Source organism: Palaemon carinicauda, chromosome 8 (genome assembly GCF_036898095.1).
Source record: "Palaemon carinicauda isolate YSFRI2023 chromosome 8, ASM3689809v2, whole genome shotgun sequence".
NCBI lineage: Eukaryota > Metazoa > Arthropoda > Malacostraca > Decapoda > Palaemonidae > Palaemon > Palaemon carinicauda.
In genome coordinates, this window is record NC_090732.1 from 84,897,633 (window position 1) to 84,917,928 (window position 20,296).

General features: G+C 47.4%; 1 protein-coding gene across 1 annotated transcript in view; it reads right to left on the reverse strand.

Moving 5' to 3' along the window:
- The window catches only part of CycK (cyclin K), a 122,616-nt gene extending 108,265 nt beyond the window's left edge, over positions 1-14,351 (reverse strand). Inside the window, exon 1 of the mRNA XM_068378724.1 lies at positions 14,201-14,351. Within this exon, the coding sequence (XP_068234825.1) occupies positions 14,201-14,212 (12 nt within the window). The 5' untranslated portion in view covers positions 14,213-14,351. The remainder of the gene's footprint in view (positions 1-14,200) is intronic.
- Positions 14,352-20,296: the final 5,945 nt, after the last annotated feature.

The window sequence follows — 20,296 nt, forward strand, 5'->3', positions numbered from 1 at the left end:
TGATTTCGCACCTAAGAGAAGAGCCCAATTATATATCGTCAAAAAAAAAACATGTTATTTGACTAAAGGAAAAAACTGAAAGGTTTTTCAAATAAAAAGTTCCTTTAAATTAGAATTTAAAACATTAAAGCTAAGAAAGAATGAACAAAACGTCAGAATCGATTTACTCTTACTGCAAAGTGAAACCGTGATACACTCTCTCTCTATCGTAACGATAGAGCGCATGTTGAACGTCCTGAACGTCAACAACTGCGTAGCATAAAAAACTAAACGTTAGTTCATCTTGAAAACAGTACGAAGACTATCAAAGAAATTCTTTCATAAAATATTACATTTAAAAAGTTTTAAATCCTTTAAAAGCTAAAGACGATATAAAGGGCTCAAGGTTGATTAACTTCGGTTTCCAAGTTAGGACCGCCTACTCTCAGGAAAGGTCTATATAAACAAAGCATTAAAATTTATTTTATATGTTTATAAAAAATGGAAAGTTAATCGAAGAGGCCTAATAAAGGCGGAGAGATATAAAATATATAGAGGAAAATCTATAATGTGATAAGATAATTACTAAAAGCCTAAACACACTTCCGTCTAAGGGAAGGGTAGGCCATTTAAACGTGAAAGAAAGTCCATACTCTCTTTGTCACCATAATTAAATCTATCCAAAACGAGTTCAAGTTTTGAGATGAAGATAAAACACCTGCATAGCGAAAGCTCAAAACTAGAATAGTGTACTTCACCAATAGTTGTGAAAACAAATCCAGTTAGCAACAGCGAATTAGTAGGTCTTGCCGGTAGCCCGACAGAGAGAAAATTGAGTTCTTTGTTTACATTGAGTACTGAGTACCTGCACGACAGATGGCGCTGTTGAAGTACACCCCCTACCTGCATAGCGATCGCTGGCGGATTTTTAACGTAGAGTTTTCTGTCGAGCAACAGAGTTGCAGCTTATATAATCACCGGCTAAGTTAAATATTGAAAAATAAAAATGTTATCATAAATTTCCATTCATTTATTCTAGCGATACACACTCCGTACATCTTCTAACAATGACACATGACACAAAGAGATCATTGGAATTTTTTCTCATCACCTTCCAACAAAAGGTTAGGTTAGGTTAGGTTAGGTTAGGTAGACCTCAGGTTTCCCGTGGATAGGCTACATATGGCGGTATTCTTTTATATAAGGGAGAGCGTGAGCGACAGGTCACGCGGTAGACCTCAGTTTTCACGTGGGTAGGCTTACCAGCAAAATAGTTATGTAAACATTCATGGAACATAATAATTTTCATCAATTTTTCTTGTAGATCACGTTGCTAATATATCCACAACAGTACAAATCTGAAAAAAAAATCTGTATTTTTCCTAGCTATACAGCCCTGAGTCATTTAAATGGGTTACTCCTGGTTCAGTTTTCTACGACACAACAATAATGAAAAAAAAGGGGTTTGGTTACATCATAATAGGCTACAGGGCAGTGCCAGGTATTGCTGCGAAGTAGGTGTCATTTTACTCTGGTCAAAGACTTGTTGGGTGGTCAAGGCAGAACCTTTGCTTAAATGAATCAGGTTTGTTTAGCTAGGAAAAATTACAAATTCATAGATAATTTGTATTTTTCCTAACTATACAAACCTTAGCTATTTAATATGGGTTATTACTTCGGCATAGCTGAAATGACGAGCCATTAGAATTTTAACGAGGGTTTACTACCCCAGCGCTAGTTAGCGGGGGGTAGGGAGGGGTAGCTTGCTTACCCCCCCCTCCCCTCACACACACCTGTGAATACTTCACTTTACTTAGAGGTAGGACTTCACAGGGGACAGGACTGACGGGCAAGTTTGATTAAATAGCTAAGGTTTGTATAGTTAGGAAAAATACAAATTATCTACGAATTTGTCATTTGTTCCGTAACTGAAATACAAACCACGCTATTTAATATGGGTGACTCACCCCTTAGGAAGGGTGGTAAGTACCTGCCATACTGGCTTTGGCTTTGCCCGGGGACTCAATATTTGAGTGTGTAAGTACTTAGGAAATAAGGAGTCCCTGCACCTCGCTAGCATTGCTGTGCAACTGCTGCGGCCTACATAAGCTGTGTGTGAAGGTGAGAAGCGTGACTCTTCCTAGGAAGTTGACCTGGAGTTCTTCAGATGGAATTCTAGGCTAGGACTCTCCCAATACCACCTCGTCAGGGTATGGGGATGTGACAGTATTAACCTTAATACTAGGAACACAAGGAAGCATGGTTTACCTGCAGTGGTTTGAGGTCAGCTGTGCAGAGAACCCAGGATGCTGCTTTCTCCAAGAGGGAGAGGATGAAGAAAAGAATAAGGGCCAGACAAACCTTTTCATTCATGCAGGCTAAAACCGGGTAATAATGCCCTCAACCTGAGGTTAGACCAGCTGTTGTGCAGCCACCCCAGGGCCGATAGAGAATGTATCAAGTCTCCTGTGTGTCACGTCTTGCAGGTAGTGGGCTGTGAAGGTTGTCTGAAGCTTCCACACCCCAGCTTGCAGAACCAGCTACACTGAATAGTTTTTCTTGAAGGCCAGGGATGTAGCTATGCCCCTAACATCATGTGCTCTAGGGCAACGTGACGGAGGAGGGTCAGGATTCAAGGCCAGATGTATCACCTTGCGAATCCAGGCTGAGATGGTATTCCTAGTGACCCTCCTCTTTGTTTTCCCAGTGCTCACAAACAAGGCTTGCACCTGGGGACGAACTGCAGCTGTTCTTTTAAGATATAACCTCAGACTCCTTACTGGGCTCAGTAGGAGATGGTCTGAGTCATCTGTTACAGAACGAAGACTCGAAACCTGGAAAGAGTCGAACCAAGGTCTGGCACTCACGGATTCTGAGTCTTGGCAACAAACTCATGGACGAACCTGAACGTTACCTCCCCCCATCCCCTTGAATGGGCGATGTCGTATGAGAGACCACAAAGTTCGCTGACTCGTTTGGCCGAAGCCAAAGCTAGCAGGAACACCGTCTTCCAAGTGAGGTGGCGATCTGAAGCCTGGCGTAATGTTTCGTAGGGAGGTCTCTTCAGAGACCTGAGAACTCGAACCACGTTCTATGGAGGAGGTCTCACTTCCGACTGAGGGCAGGTAAGTTCATAACTCCGTATGAGTAGAGAAAGTTCCAGCGAGGAAGAAATGTCCACTCCTTTGAGCCTGAAGGCTAGACTTAAGGCTGAGCGATAGCCTTTCACTGCCAAGACTGAAAGGCGCATTTCTTCCCGCAAATACACGAAGAACTCCGCTATTGCTGGAATAGTGGCATCGAGTGAAGAGATACCCCTTCCACGACACTAACCACAGAAAACTCGCCACTTCGCCTGGTAGACCCCTGCGGATGACCTGCGCAGGTGTCCAGACATCCTATTCGCAACTTGCTGCGAAAATCCTCTCTCAGAGAGGAGGTGCTGGATAGTCTTCAGGCATGAAGTCGAAGCGAAGCTACGGCTTTGTGGAAGATGTTGGCGTGTGGTTGTTTGAGTAGCTTGTGACGTGGAGGGAGTTCTGTCGGGAGCTCCGTAAGGAGTTGCAGAAGGTCCAAAAACCACTCTGCGTGATGCCATAGCGGAGCTATCAGGGTCATCAATAGATTGACCGATATTCTGGTCTTGTTGAGCACCCTCCTCATCAGACAGAACGGGGGAAAGGCGTAAACATCGATGTTGTCCAACCGTTGTTGGAAGGCATCTTGCCAGAGAGCCTTGGGGTCCGGAACTGGGGAGGAGTACAGCGGGAGCTTGAAGTTCAGCGCTGTAGCGAACAGATCCACAGTCGGGAAACCCCACAAAGTCAGGACTTTGTTGGCTACTTGAGGATCCAAAGACCATTCGGTACTCACTATCTGCGTCGCTTTGCTCAGACTGTCGGCGAGAACATTCCTCTTGCCTGGAATGAAGCGAGCCGATAGTGTGACCAAGTGGACTTCGGACCATCTCAGTATCTCTACTGCAAGATGGGATAGCTGTTCTGAAAAGGTACCTCCCTGCTTGTTGATATAAGCCACCACTGTGGTGTTGTCGCTCATCACCACCACAGAGTGGCCCGCCAGGACCTGATGGAACTTCTGAAGTGCCAGGAATACGGCCTTCATTTCTAGCAGGTTTATGTGGAGGTACTTTTCTGATTCTGACCACAGGCCTGAGGTCCTGTGGTTCAGAACGTGGGCCCCCCACCCTTTCTTTGATGCGTCCGAAAACAACATCAAATCCGGGGGAAGGACGGGAAGATCCACTCCCTTTCGTAGGTTCTCCTCTGCCAACCACCACTGAAGGTCCGTCTGTTCCGCAGGACCCTTAGGGACCATGACGTCCGGGGAATCGTGTCCTTGATTCCACTGAGACTTGAGTCGCCCCTGCAGAGATCTCATTCAGAGGCGACCATTGGGAACCAGACGGGCCAGGGAAGAGAGGTGGCCAAGGAGACGTAACCACGCTTGGGCCGGAAGTTCTTCTCGTTTGAGGAAAGGCCTTGCGACCTTCCTCAGCCTTGCTATCCTGTCGTCTGATGGGAAGGCTTTTTGGAGATTGGTGTCTATGACCATGCCTAGGTATACCAGTTTCTGAGAGGGCTGCAGAGAGGACTTCTCGAGATTTACCATGATCCCTAGATCCTGGCAAAATTCGAGAAGCTTGTCTCGGTGGCGAAGAAGGGTTGTCTCCGAGTCTGTTAGGATCAGCCAGTCGTCCAGGTAACGGAGGAGACGGATACCAATCCTGTGAGCCCAAGATGATATCAGGGTGAACACTCTGGTGAACACTTGAGGAGCTGTGAAGAGACCGAAGCACAGCACCTTGAACTGGTAGATCTTGTTGTCTAGGCTGAATCTTAAGTACTTCCTTGAAGACGGGTGGATTGGGATCTGGAAGTACGTGTCCTTCAGGTCCAGTGTACACATGAAGTCTTGTGGTCTCAATGCAAGTCTGACCGTGTCTGCCGTCTCCATGCTGAACGGTGTCTGTTTGACAAACCCGTTCAGGGTCGAGCTCTCCAGCCTCCAGACGCCTTCTTTACAAGAAAGAGTCGACTGTAGAAGCCTGGGGACCCGTATGCCACCTCTTGGAGAGCGTCCTTCTTCAACATGGTCTCGACTTCTGCCCGGAGGGCTTGCCCCCTTACCGATCCCATGGTAAGGGAGCTCAATGACACTGGCTTCGCTGTCAGGGGAGGTAGAGATGATGTGAACGGGACGCGATATCGCTGACCGATCACGGAAATCGTCCAGGTATCTGACCCGAGTTGCTGCCACCTTGTCGCGCAACTTTGTAGGCGTTTACGGCCTCGGCCGCTCCCTCTAGGATTTTTACCTCCCCTGGAGGACTTTCTGCCTTTCCTATCCTTGACAGGAAAGGGCTTAGACAACATAGGAGTTGTTTCGCCCCCATTATTAAGAAATGAACCAAGACGTGCAATTGGCAGCAGAATTTTTATTTATTGTTTGTTAGGTCATCGTTAATATAATTAAGATTAACATCACATTTTATTCTATTCTATGTACACTAATTTACGTTATTTCCGTAGAAGATAATAAATAAATAAATAAATAAATATATATATATATACAGTATATATATATATATATATATATATATATATATATATATATATATATATATATATACATGAAAAATTTTAAGTAATTTTTATTTTTCCTAACATACTTACCGAGAATTACCTCTTCGGAGGGTCCTTGACCCTCTCTCAAACTCGATCAAGATTTCCCGCGCTAACCCCCCTATCTCGCTCCCGATAGTTTCTACCCCCGCTGCCAGGATAATTCCTGCGGCCCGGATTAGGGCAGGTCACTGCTTTTCCCGGGTCAGGACCTCATTAAGTCCTCCGTTTAGCCCGACTCGGCAATGGAAGAATGGCACTCGGGGACGGAAGGGAGGGCTATTACTCAGAGGTAATTCTCGGTAAGTATGTTAGGAAAAATAAAAATTACTTAAAATTTTTCATTTGTTCCGACACGAATACTTTACCTCGAATTACCTCTTCAGAGACTTACACTTTAGGAGGCGGGAGAGCCATTCTGCCACTTGGTTAGGCACATGGTGCCTGGAGGACTACGTAATGCGGGGGTACAGAGAGCGGATAGGGGGTAGCAGTGGAAAACTTACGCTTATAATTTAAGGCTTACCTCTTGACATGTTCTCTACTGAATCTTCTCCTGAAGAAGTAGGGATGAGTCTATTCACTTGTTGGGGACGTCTTCCAGCCTGCCACTACACAGCTTGGAGGGCGGCGATGACTGTCCCAATGGAGAATCCATCCAAAGACTTTCTTGAGTAGTCTTTGAGGTAGTGGGCCGTGAAGGTCGACTGGTGTGACCAAGTGCCGGCCTGCTGGATCTGGCCCACTGCCATATTTCTCTCAAAGGCCAAGGACGTGCTCAGGCCTCTGATGTCATGGGGACGGGGAGTGCCTGGTACCGCCACCTTGTCTTCTTCATAAGCCCTAGTGATGACTTGTCTCAGCCAGAAGGAAATAGTGTTCTTGGACACTTGCTTCTTATTAACGCCTGAAGAGACGAAGAGGTTCTTGGCACCTGGACGGAGATGGGCCGTCCTTTCCAGGTACTTCCTGATCGTCCTGACCGGGCATAACTTCAGGTCGTCCGTATTACCTGTCTTGGGAATGGCCGGAACAGAGAAACCTTCGAACCTCGGGTCCCAGACTGCTGGGTTCTGAGTTTTAGCTACAAAGGAGGGTACGAACTTGAAAGATACCTCCTTCCACCCTTTGGAGTGTGCCACGTCGTAGGAGAGACCGTGGATCTCACCTACCCTCTTAGCCGAAGCTAAGGCTAGCAAGAAGACTGTCTTGAGGGTGAGATCTTTGTCCCCGATATCTCTGAGTGGTTCAAAGGGCGGACGACACAACATTTTCAGGACCTTGGCCAGGTCCCATCTAGGCACTCTCCTGGCTTGGGGAGGGCAGGATTGTTCGAAACTTCTAATCAGCATCCCTATGTGTCTTGAGGTCCCTAGGTCGATGCCTTTCAGGAGAAAGACTTGGCCTAAGGCTGCTCGCACTCCTTTAATAGCCGGGATTGACATTCCTATTTTATCCCTAAGGTACACTAGAAAATCAGCTATGTCAGGGACCGAGGCTTTGAGAGGTCTTATTTGTTTTGTCGCGCACCATTTCGTAAAGGCAGTCCACTTCGCCTGGTAGACTACGGTAGAGGATTTTCTTAGATATAGGGACATCCTCTTGGCTGTGGAGGAGGAGAACCCCTCCTTCCTCAGGAGTCGCTCGATAGTCTCCAGGCGTGAAGGCGAAGAGAGAGAGGGTTGTCGTGGAACCTGAGGAAGTGCGGTTGACTCAGTAGATCTGACCTGGGGGGCAGAGGCCATGGCGGATGGCTTGCCAGGTCTTTCAGATCCGCGAACCACTCTCTCTCCGGCCACCAGGGCGCTACCAAAGTCATCTTTAGGTTTTGGGCGGTTCTTACTCTGTTGAGCACTTGTCTTAGCAGCGTGAAGGGGGGAAAGGCATAAACGTCCAGGTTGTCCCACCTGTGCTGGAAGGCGTCTTCTAGGGCTGCTCCTTCGTCCGGTACCGGGGAGCAATAAACCGGTAACTTGGCGTTGAGCTTTGTTGCGAATAGGTCTATCACCGGGGAGCCCCAGCGTTGAAGGATGAGTCTGGCCACCGCTGGTTGTAGGGACCATTCTGTCCCTACTATCTGACCTATCCTGCTGAGGCCGTCGGCTAGCACGTTCTTTTTCCCGGGGATGAACCTTGCTAGCAGTGTTACCTGGTGTTCGTCCGCCCAGTGCAAGATGTCTACGGTGAGGTCGCACAGTTCCTTCGACCTCATGCCCCCTTGTTTCTTGATGTAGGCTACCACCGTGGCGTTGTCGCACATTAGGGCCACGGTGTTTCCCTTCAACCGACTTGCAAAGTGCAGACATGCCTTTTGTACTGCTTTTAGTTCTAGGACGTTGATGTGGCGATGCTTTTCGGTCTCTGACCAGGTCCCGCTTGCTGTTTCCTCCCGCAGGTGGGCTCCCCACCCTAGGCTGGAGGCGTCCGTGAACAGGAGAAACTCGGGAGGACAGGACCCGAGGGGCATCCCCTTGAGGGAGTTCGACCAGCATCTCCACCACTTCAAGGCTGTTTTCGTGTCCGGGAGTACTGGGATCGATGTTTTCTGAGAGCCTGTCTGGGACCATAGAGCCTTGAGGTTCCATTGTACGGGTCTGAGCTTCTCTAATGAGACCAGATGGCCTATCAGCCTCTGCCAGTCTTTCGCTTTCCTGGGAAGCCCCGACAGGAACGGCTGAATGATCTTGACGAGGTTCTGTATCCTGTCTTCCGAGGGGAAGGCCTTCCACTGCACGGTGTCCAACGTCATCCCCAAGTACCCCATTTTGTTGGACGGCGTTAGGTTCGATTTTTCCCGGTTGATAATGACTCCCAGACTCCTGCAGAAACGGAGGAGGTCCTTTCCTTGTTCTTCCAAGAGGGCCTTTGAACTGGAAAGGAGCAACCAGTCGTCCAGGTACCTGATGAGGCGGATACCTCGTTCGTGAGCCCATACTGAGACTGTCGCGAAGACCCTCGTGAACACCTGAGGGGCCGTCGACAGTCCGAAGCAGAGGGTCCGGAACTGCAGGATCTGGGAGCCCCATTTTACCCGGAGGAACTTCCGACTCGACGGGTGGACTGGAATTTGGAAGTACGCGTCCTTGAGGTCGACCGTCATCATAAAATCTTTCTCCCTCAAGGACATCAGGACGGATTTTGGGGTGTCCATCTTGAAGTCCGTCTTCTTGACGAACCTGTTGAGGGCCGACAGGTCTATCACCGGTCTCCACACCCCCGTTGCTTTCTCCACCAGGAACAGGCGGCTGTAGAAGCCTGGCCCTGGGAGAAGGACTTCTTCCATGGCTCCCTTTTCCAACATGGAGGAAACTTCTTTTTGCAGGGTAGCCCTTTTCAACGGGTCCCTGGGAGCTAACCATTCTGTTTGGGTGGCTGGAATAAGAGGGGGTGAGTCCGCTATGAAGGGGATCCTGTAGCCTTCTTTCAGGACGGACACCGTCCAAGCATCCGCCCCATACGTTTTCCATGCTTGCCAATAGGGTCTGAGTCATCCCCCAACCCGAGGCTTGGGCGGGAGTAGGGGGCCTCTCCCTCTACCTTCTCCTAGAGGGGCGGCCTGATCTGCCCCTCTTCTAGGCGGAGTAACCCGACCTGAAGGAGCTGGCAGAAGCTGTAGCTCCCCTGCGGGAGGGCTGAGGAGTTGATGACCAGGAAGAGGCGTGGGCGTCCCTCCTTGAAGAGCTGGGAACAGCTTGAGGGGTCACGGTCCTATCCGAGACTGACCTCTTATACGGAGGCCTCCTGGAGGATGATTGCTTAGGGACGTTGGTTTCTCTCCTCTTGGACACCTTCTCCATCAGTTCTTCCAATTCCTTCAAAGGAAACAGGGACTCTCCTCCTAGTGGTAGGGTGCGAATCACTCGCGCCTGTCTGTCTGGGATTTTCCTTGCCACTTTGGAAAGCACTGTGTCCCTCTTCCGGAGGACCCAGTTGGCCGTCAGGGAGAGTGCCTGATATGCCATAAATTTGAGCCCTTTCCCCCGGAAGTGATAATGTCCGACAGGAGACTTTGTTGTTCCGGGTCGTCGGGGTCTGTGGAGGCCTGTACATTAACTAACGTGGAGGCCCACCAGTCCAGCCATGAAGAGACGTTAATCATGTCCCTCGACATCTCCTCCATCATGCCTGCTTCAGAGGCCGAGAAGGAGACAGGGGCTGAGCTGGCCCTTTCGTCCGAGCCGCCTTGTCCTAGGACATCCACGGCTGAGTCCACTCTACAGGGGCCTGGGCGTCGTCCTTCTGGGATATAAACTTTGGCCTGTAGTTTCAGACCCTGGAGGAGTTTGGAGGAACTCTGGGACCTGGGGGCCTCCGCAGTGCTGGCCACCAAGTTATCGATGTACTCCTGGCCGAGTACTAGGTCTGGGGCGAGGGGCAGGGCCAGAGAGGACTTCGGAAGGACGTCCCGATGTGTGCATCTCAAGAGGCTCGACCTCCAGGTATTCACCTTCGGCGCCTCGGGTTCTGGAATCCCATGGGTCCTTCTGATGAGGCCTACCACTCTTCTGTAGGCGGAGTCCTCCGACGGGGAAACCTCGCCCTCCGTCGACCGAGGCATCGGCTTGGCTGGGGGGAGCCGTGCTTGGGAGGTAAACTGGCCGCTCCCTACTAGGTCCCAGGGAGGCCGTCCCGCAACCGTAGGGCGCACCGTACACGGTCGGGTCTCGCCGTGTGGCGGGTGCCACCGACCCCGGGAGGCCTTTCGACTGGGCCAAGGCTCTGGACGCGGAGGACACGGTCCCGGTGGGAAGACCCGAACCCGGCAACCGGTCCTTCCCGCTCGACGTCCGACCCGGTTGGGCTGGTTCGGTCGGGCTGTCTTCTCGGAAGCGCGCTTCCTCCCGCCGGGTGGGGTGAACCGAAGGCCTCGAGGACTTGTGCCTGAGAGTGAGGTCCTTCTTGCGTGGCCGGTCGAGCGGTTCCAAGTTGTATGTAGGCAGTGACAACTTGGAGGCTCGATCACTGGACCGAGAGTCTGGCGAGCGGTGCTTCCTGGACTCTCCTGGGGGCACGTAGAACCATTCGCCGCCGCCGGGAGAGACCTCCCTCTTGTACTTACGGGAGTGAGAGCGTGGGCGCCTCCTACTGTGCCGCGACCTCGACCTAGAGCGGTAACGATCACTATCGGTCCGCGCTCTCTTACGGTGCCGTCTCTCCCTGCGTTCTCCCCCGGAGGATGAGTCTGCTTCCGAAGAGTCCGAGGGTGCCACGTTCCTCCCGTAACGACTGCTAGAGTGATGCGCAGGGGAGGCCCTTCGCCGTCGACCGTCCGAGACAGGGTGCTGGAGAAAGTCCTCGGGAACTGCTGTGGATACCGAGGGTACCGAGACCACTCTGTCCCTGCTAGAAGGCCATGGACCCAGGGATACGTCCATCCTTAGCGGTGACCTCCCTGGAGTCTTCGGTAACTTCCACCCGAAGGCGTCGCTACTCGGCCGACGAATTCCCGAGTGGTTCTCTTCTGGCGGGGGGGAACCAGACGTACCGGCCCACGAGGGCGGGGGGGAGACTGAGATCGCCACACTGCCCCATACCGGGTCTTCTGAGGAAGCGTGCTCCCCTGCCACGCGGCCCGATTCGCCCGAAACACTCGCGGCCCTTCCGTTTACTCCCGAGGGGCCAGCCCTTGGTTCCTCCGTCACACTGGGTTCACTTGGGAAGACACTATGGCTCACAATCACACTGGGGGCTTGTTGGCCACTCCTCTGCGAAGGAGACGGAGAGGCCTAGGCTTCGTCGGACCGATCACTGACCGACTGTAAGGAAGACACGCCACTCACTTTCTTGGGGGAACGCTTAGACGACTTCTTTTTCTTAGTACCATACCGTACCCACTGAATCCCGTCCCAACTCACGCACTCGGAACATGTGTCCGAGGAGGAACAAACTTTACCCCTGCACGTGGAACAAAGGGAATGCGGGTCCACCTCTGGTTTAGAGAGGAAAGCCCCACACGACTTTCCTGCTCTAGGACCAGGACAACGACGCACGTTCTCCATCGTTCGCACACGAAGGTCAACACTAACGAGTTACCGAAAACCCTGGATAACACAAGGGGAACGGACTGAGGACACTTTGCGAAAACGCACTATCGCAGAAAAAACACAAGTCCGTACACTGGGAACACGTGGGAACACAACGCGCCAAAGGATCGAGAGTTTAAGCGAGAGAGTGAGATGCTTCGGATCTCACGACCAAGGACTTAATGAGGTCCTGACCCGGGAAAAGCAGTGACCTGCCCTAATCCGGGCCGCAGGAATTATCCTGGCGGCGGGGGTAGAATCTATCGGGAGCGAGATAGGGGGGTTAGCGCGGGAAATCTTGGTCGAGTTTGAGAGAGGGTCAAGGACCCTACGAAGAGGTAATTCGAGGTAAAGTATTCGTGTCGGAACAAATATATATATATAGTAACTCAGACTCCACAATAGGAGTAGGGCTGTAGAGCCCAGCACATGCTCTGAGGAGGGAGGAGGTGTTATGGTAAGTACAATTTTTTATATTTGGTAGGAGTGATTCTGTATGATTCAGATTATCTTATACGGAAATAACGTAAATTATTGTACATAGAATAGAATAAAATGTGATATTGATCTTAATTATATTAACGATGACTTTACAAACAATAAAAAAAAATTCTGCTGCCAATTGCACGTCTTGGTCCATTTTTTAATAACGGGGGCGAAACGACTCCTATGTTGACGGAGAACAGACTCCACCAAGTATGGGTGCAATTAGGACGGCGAATCGACTTCACCCGGGGGCGAAAGTGATTGACCGCGAAACCAACTGACGGTGAATCGACCATATACCCATTTTGTTATTACCGTGTCACTCCCAGATTACACATAAATACTTGCACTGGACAAGTTTCCCATTCTGGTCTATTCATGTTTACTCTCTAGACTCCGCTGCTTTTCCGTTAACCAATCACGAACCCATACGTTTGTAAAGTTTGCACAGGGGGGTTAATATTTCCCTACCCCCACCTTCCAACAAACCCTTTTCCGTGGAAACCTTTGCCCAAGTCAGGTCTTTGTTAGTTCACGTGACGTCTTTTTGCGTATTTAACGATTGATGTTTTTGAAAATTGTAACGACTTCAGTAACCTATACTTGAAAGTATTTTGGTGAATTCCAATGTTGATAATTTTCTCAAATCTCGTAATGTAATATACTAACTTTTACAGTGTTCCAAGTGCAGTACTAAACTAAGGCAAGGCAGTTAAGACGCCACAGACTCACAACACCCCCGTGACCCACAAGTTACGTCGTCACGGTCATAAAAGTAAGTCATTAATTTCTTTAACTTTAATGTGTTAGTTTTACTATATTTTGTTTGTGTGCGAAGCTCAACATTACCGCTTGCCAGTGCATACGAGGTTGAAGTTTTATTTTCCTGTGATCGTAAGCAAGAAACAAGAACCATTATATTTAACGTTGCTAATGTTGCATAACATAACTAATGTTAGCGTACGCTGCTCAACATTACCACTTGCCAGTACATACGAGCTTGACGTTTTATTTTCATGCGAGCGAAGCGAGCTAACGGTGAAACAAGTACCATTATATCTAATGTTATCGTAACAATGCTAACGTTATTGTAACGTGAGTGAAGTGATACGGATTAACATGATATATATAACCAAGGGCATTATATTGGGTTTGTGACCTGGGAACTTCTAGGTTAGGTTAGGTTGGTTTGTTAGGTTCTGTACCCTTTAAGTGTTTTTTTATATATTGTGTAAAGGGTATATGGAAAAATTCTTTAAAATACACGATAATATTACCGTATCATTGTTAACGTTAGCAATGCCACCTTAACGTTAGTAACGCTGTGTATCATCGTAACATTGGTAACGCTGTGTATCATTGGTAACGTTGCTAATGTTATCGTTCGCAGTACATACGTGAGTGAAGTGACACGGAATTTGAACAAGACATTATATTTAAGCATTTAAACAAAATATATGTAATAAAAGACATTATATTTAAACATTTTAACAGAAAATATATGTTTTCCTGTAGAAAATAACGTGATTTAACCGGTTTTCACCTTCATTTCATCCGTATTAACAACAAACAGTTCGGCTACGTAAAGTTAGTCGAATTGGTTGTTCTGTTGATTTGCGGTTGAAATGAAGGTCAAATTCGGTTAAATCACGTTATTTACTACAGGAAAACTTATATTTTCTGTTCGAAATCAGATTCTGTAAAGTTGGTAATTTGTACCATAGCAAAGAAACCTAGATATGAATACATGTACTTTCTTATGTGACCGGTTTCAGTTACTATTTACCCAAAATCTGATCTTCAAGTCTGCAGTACAGCCCAATGCTAAGCTAACCAAAACTAACTTCTTGCCTAAACTATATTAAAAGGACAGTTTTGACTTGAGGATAGGGCTGGTTCAGGGTTATGTGTCACTCCACAGGCATAAGACTTCAATTGAAGACACCTACGAAACAACCGTACCTCTTGGGTAAGGCCGATCAGCCTTGGCCCGAACCTCAAGTCCTTACAATACCTAGTCGGGATAAGAATTATGTTCTGATATAAAATTACAAGTTAGCAGCTTACCCTTTTAGTCATTTTGATGTAATTGCCAAAGATACTTGCAGTTTTGTAACGATAGTGTCAAAAGGGTACTAGCCCAAAATTACGAGCACGACACTAGAAGACCTGAGGGCCTGAGTGAGTTGTGTTATTGCATACACACAAACAGAATTAATTTCTACCTTCCAGCAATATACCTTATAAAAGTCCTGCCTCTCTTATAACTATTAGTAATTACGATTTGAAAATTAGTTTCGTATTTGTTATTTTTCTAGCAATATGTAGACCACTAAATATTAGTTACACAAAATCAGATACTTATATATCGTGAATTAAAACGTTTGGTTATATAATCATAGACTCAAATAAAGTTCGTGTTCAACAGTGCTGAGATCAGTGCTCCTCCGGGTTGTAAATATACATTGTGCTTAGTGGAATATTAACAATACATGAAAACTAAAAGAATTGCAGCACTCCTATGAAGAGGTAAAGAAGAATACAATATAGAATTGTTCATTTAAGGAGGAAGCGGTTGAAAAAGAAATAGTATATGTACTAGATGTGGAAAATAAAACAAAAAAAGAAATAGCATAAAAAGAAAACTAGGATGGAGCAGATAAAAAGGCAAGTCCCTCCGACCAGGTGCCTCATCCTTCTCTTATTTTTTTTCCAGGGCCATTTCCTCAAACTTCCCATTTTTCTATTCCTAATCCATATTTGTAAAAGAAAAAAAATCTTAAATACTGCTACTCCAGCACATTCCATAGGTGTTCTTCAATTGATGTTCAATTGTCTCTATTTAGTCTCTTTTCCTTATTGTGGAAAAGATGGAGGAAACTATAGAAGAAAAGAAGAAAGGTATGAAAAAAAGAAAATATTTATAAAAAGAGATTACCCACATCCTTGTATCAGGGAAATGGATGTGGATAAGGCAATCCTTGTAATCAATGCATGGTTAAATATGCTCAAGATAATAGCAAATTTCAGGGAAAATATATAGATGATGTATGTGACCTGTGCAAAGATGATACAGAACATTTATTATCATGCCCAAAATTGGATCTTTTCGGTTTCACGGCCGCAAAAACTGTGAAACCAAAATACACCTTTCTAATGCAGTTTTTTATGCTCTATCCGAAAATGAAATTATTATTATTTTTTTTTTTTTGCGAGAAATGAAAAATAAGAAAGGTATGGTCAGTTACAGATGGTTATTTCTTATGCATTTGTTAAGAAACTTAATTCTAATTTTTTCCTCAGATAATATGAATAGCGACGATTATAGTCTAAAGTGGTTTGGGAACACCTCCAATCCAATGAAAGTAATGTCAACTTTTTATAATAATATAGAGTCCTTTCATTATACGTCATCAAACTTCCGGTCCGCCAACTTGGAGGACAAACAAAGACGCGCTCAGTGAATAGCTGTGGTTGAACTGTTGAATAGTTAGCCATCTCATCACATTCACATAATGCCCAGTTTTTGCGCTATTATTGGCTGTGGGAATCAAGGACAAAGAGATGACAAGAGTTTCTACCGCATACCAACAGTTATTCAGAATCAGGACAAAGATACAAAAGAATTATCCCAGCGCAGACGTGACTTGTGGTTGACCAGAATATCACGGGCTGATCTACGTGAATCCTCACTACTCTACGCATGTATCTTTTCTGATCATTTCATATCAGTTCAGTCACGGCTAGGCCCTAAAAGTATCATTATTCCTGTGTAAACATGCTATATCCGATCGCATGGGTGAATTCACAAGTATCATCGTCAGTTCAGTGTGTAGTGTGTGTTGGGGAGGGGGCATCTCAGATTTTCAAAACAAAAATTAAAAGCGCCCATATTGGCTATATTAACAAAGGCTACTTACCTAGGTCTCTATTTCGTCAAGGTGCTCATGCCTATATATAATTAAGTGTATATTTATATTTATTTTAATTTGTGTATTAAATTGTGCAGACATACAGGCTTATGTGATGAATAAACATTGATTATAAATAATAATAATAATAAAAAAAATAATAATAATAAAAATAATAATAATAATATCTGAAAGCTGGTTTAACCCGAAGGGGTCTTCAGCTTATATATGAAATATCGAAAAAATAATTAAACTTGCGCATTTAATTGTAAGGAGGCAAAACGAATATCCAAGAGATTACAATAGAGTTTGTCCATCATATGATTATATGTATATAAGAAATTATAGCATTTGTAACCAAACACAAACACAATGGTTAGGCATGAACTGATAAAGATTTGACATTATAATGCAAAACTTTTACATACATTTTGACAATCAAAAATTATAACACACAAGGTTAGGCTAAATGATCAATATTAGCTTTATAATTATAAACACTCTCTTCATTGGCCCAGTGTTTATCTAATTTTGGACTTAAAAGCATTAAAGGGAAAAAACAAATTCTGGAAGCAGATTATTCAATGGAAATGTATGCCCACTCATGTTCTGCCTTTGTAAGTTTAAAAAGCATCTGAATTGCATGGGCCATCAATTAGATTGAGTTCCTGCTTGTAAAAACGCTTATCATCACCCGACAATTGTTTGACAAAGTCGCTCTCATTATCCATATTCGCTGTAGCAGCCGCCATGTTTTCGCTTTGTATGTCCTCCAGCATGGCCGCCGGAGATTCCCAGTGACGTCATTGAAAGGACTCTATAGACCTTTATGACTTCGTCACTTCGAAGAGAACTGCATCTTACACTCTTCTCGCAATCTTTACTTCAAATTGTTACATTAGTCATTCCTGCATTAGGAGACATTTACAAAGATTATGAGACTTGACAACAATGCTATTCTTGATAACAAGAAATTTAAGGGAGATGAGAATGAGATCATACTTTAAGGTTAAACATTATTGAAAGGTTATATGGGCCAAACATGATTATTTAATACTTGAAATTTGTAAAAGGGTACAGAACCTAACAAACCCACCTAACCTAACCTAGTTGTTCCCAGGTCACAACCCCTAACCGAGGGCAAGTCCAAGGTCCCCATTCCTAGATCATAAACCTTCCCAGGTCACAACCCCTACCTGGAGGCAATTCCAAGGTCCCCATTCCTAGATCATAAACCTTCCCACGTCACAACCCCTAGCCGAGGGCAAGTCCAAGGTCCCCATTCCTAGATCATAAACCTTCCCAGGTCACAACCCCTGGCTGGGGAGGTCGAAACCCCTAGCCGGGGGCGAGTCCAAGGTCCCCATTCCTAGATCATAAACCTTCCCAGGTCAGAACCGCTAGCCGGGGGCAAGTCCAAGGTCCCCATTCCTATATCATAAACCTTCCCAGGTCACAACCCCTAGCCGGGGGCAAGTCCAAGGTCCCCATTCCTAGATCATAAACCTTTCCAGGTCACAAACCCTAGCCGGGGGCAAGTCCAAGGTCCCCATTCCTAGATCATAAACCTTCCCAAGAAACAACCCCTAGCCGGGGGTGAGTCAAAAGTCCCCATTCCTATATCATAAACCTTCCCAGGTCACAACCCCTAGCCGGGGGCAAGTCAAAGGTCCCCATTCCTATATCATAATCCTTCCCAGGTCACAACCCCTAGCCGGGGGCAAGTCCAAGGTTCCCATTCCTATATCATAAACCTTCCCAGGTCACAACCCCTAGCCGGGGGCAAGTCAAAGCTCCCCATTTCTAGATCATAAACCTACCCAGGTCAGAACCCCTAGCCGGGGACAAGTCCAAGGTCCCTACTCCTAGATCATAAACCTTACCAAGTCACAACCCCTAGCCGGGGGCAAGTCCAAGGTCCCCATTCCTATATCATAAACCTTCCCAGGTCACAATCCTAGCCGGGGGCAAGTCCAAAGTCCCCATTCCTATATCATAAACCTTCCCAGGTCATAACACCTAGCCGGGGGCAAGTCCAAGGTCCCCATTTCTATATCATTAACTTTCCCAGGTCACAACCCCTAGCCGGGGACAAGTCCAAGGTCCCTATTCCTATATCATGACCCTTACCAAGTCACAACTCCTAGCCGGGGGCAAGTCCAAGGTCCCCATTCCTATATCATAAACCTTCCCAGGTCAAAATCCTAGCCGGGGGCAAGTCCAAGGTCCCCATTCCTATATCATAAACCTTCCCAGGTCACAACCCCTAGCCGGGGCAAGTCCAAGGTCCCCATTCCTATATCATAAACCTTCCCAGGTAACAACCCCTAGCCAGGGGCAAGTCCAAGGTCCCCATTCCTATATCATAAACCTTCCCAGGTCAGAACCCCTAGCCGGGGGCAAGTCCAAAGTCCCCATTCCTATATCATAAACCTTCCCAGGTCACAACCCCTAGCTGGGGGCAAGTCCAAGGTCCCCATTCCTAGATCATAAACCTTCCCAGGTCACAACCCGTAGCCGGGGGCAAGTCCAAGGTCCCCATTCCTGGATCATAAACCTTCCCAGGTCACAATCCTAGCCGGGGGCAAGTCCAAGGTCCCCATTTCTATATCATAAACCTTCCCAGGTCACAACCCCTAGACGGGGACAACTCCTAGGTCCCCATTTCTATATCATAAACCTTCCCAGGTCACAACCCCTAGCCGGGGGCAAGTCCAAGATCCCCATTCCTAGATCATAAACCTTCCCAGGTCACAACCCGTAGCCGGGGGCAAGTCCAAGGTCCCCATTCCTGGATCATAAACCTTCCCAGGTCACAATCCTAGCCGGGAGCAAGTCCAAGGTCCCCATTCCTATATCATAAACCTTCCCAGGTCACAACCCCTAGCCGGGGGCAAGTCCAAGGTCCCCATTCCTATATCATAAACCTTCCCAGGTCACAACCCCTAGCCGGGGGCAAGTCCAAAGTCCCCATTCCTATATCATAAACCTTCCCAGGTCACAACCCCTAGCCGGGGGCAAGTCCAAGGTCCCCATTCCTAGATCATAAACCTTCCCAGGTCACAACCCGTAGCCGGGGGCAAGTCCAAGGTCCCCATTCCTGGATCATAAACCTTCCCAGGTCACAATCCTAGCCGGGGGCAAGTCCAAGGTCGCCATTTCTATATCATAAACCTTCCCAGGTCACAACCCCTAGACGGGGGCAACTCCTAGGTCCCCATTTCTATATCAAAAACCTTCCCAGGTCACAACCCCTAGCCCGGGGCAAGTCCAAGGTCCCCATTCCTATATCATAAACCTTCCCAGGTCAGAACCCCTAGCCGGGGGCAAGTCCAAGGTCCCCATTCCTAGATCATAAACCTTCCCAGGTCACAACCCCTAGCCGGGGGCGAGTCAAAGGTCCCCATTCCTAGATCATAAACCTTTCCAGGTCACGACCCCTAGCCGGGGGAAAGTCAAAGGTCCCCATTCCTATATCATAAACCTTCCCAGGTCAGAACCCCTAGCCGGGGGCAAGTCCAAGGTCCCCATTCCTAGATCATAAACCTTCCCAAGTCACAACCCCTAGCCGGGCGCAAGTCCAAGGTCCCCATTCCTATATCATAAACCTTCCCAGGTCAGAACCCTTAGCCGAGGGCAAGTCCAAGGTCCCCATTCCTAGATCATAAACCTTTCCAGGTCAGAACCCCTAGCCGGGGGCAAGTCAAAGGTCACCATTCCTATATCATAAACCTACCCAGGTCACAACCCTTAGCCGAGGGCAAGTCCAAGGTCCCCATTCCTAGATCATAAACCTTCCAAGGTCACAATCCTAGCCAGGGGTAAGTCCAAGGTCCCCATCCCTATAACATAAACCTTCCAAGGTCAGAACCTCTAGCCTAGGGCAAGTCCAAGGTCCCCATTCCTAGATCATAAACCTTCCAAGGTCACAACCCCTAGCCGAGGGCAAGTCCAAGGTCCCCATTCCTATATCATAAACCTTCCCAGGTCACAATCCTAGCCGGGGGTAAGTCCAAGGTCCCCATCCCTATAACATAAACCTTCCCAGGTCAGAACCTCTAGCCGGGGGCAAGTCCAAGGTCCCCATTCCTAGATCATAAACCTTCCAAGGTCACAACCCCTAGCCCGGGGCAAGTCCAAGGTCCCCATTCCTAGATCATAAACCTTCCCAGGTCACAATCCTAGCCGGGGGTAAGTCCAAGGTCCCTATCCCTATAACATAAACCTTCCCAGGTCAGAACCTCTAGCCGAG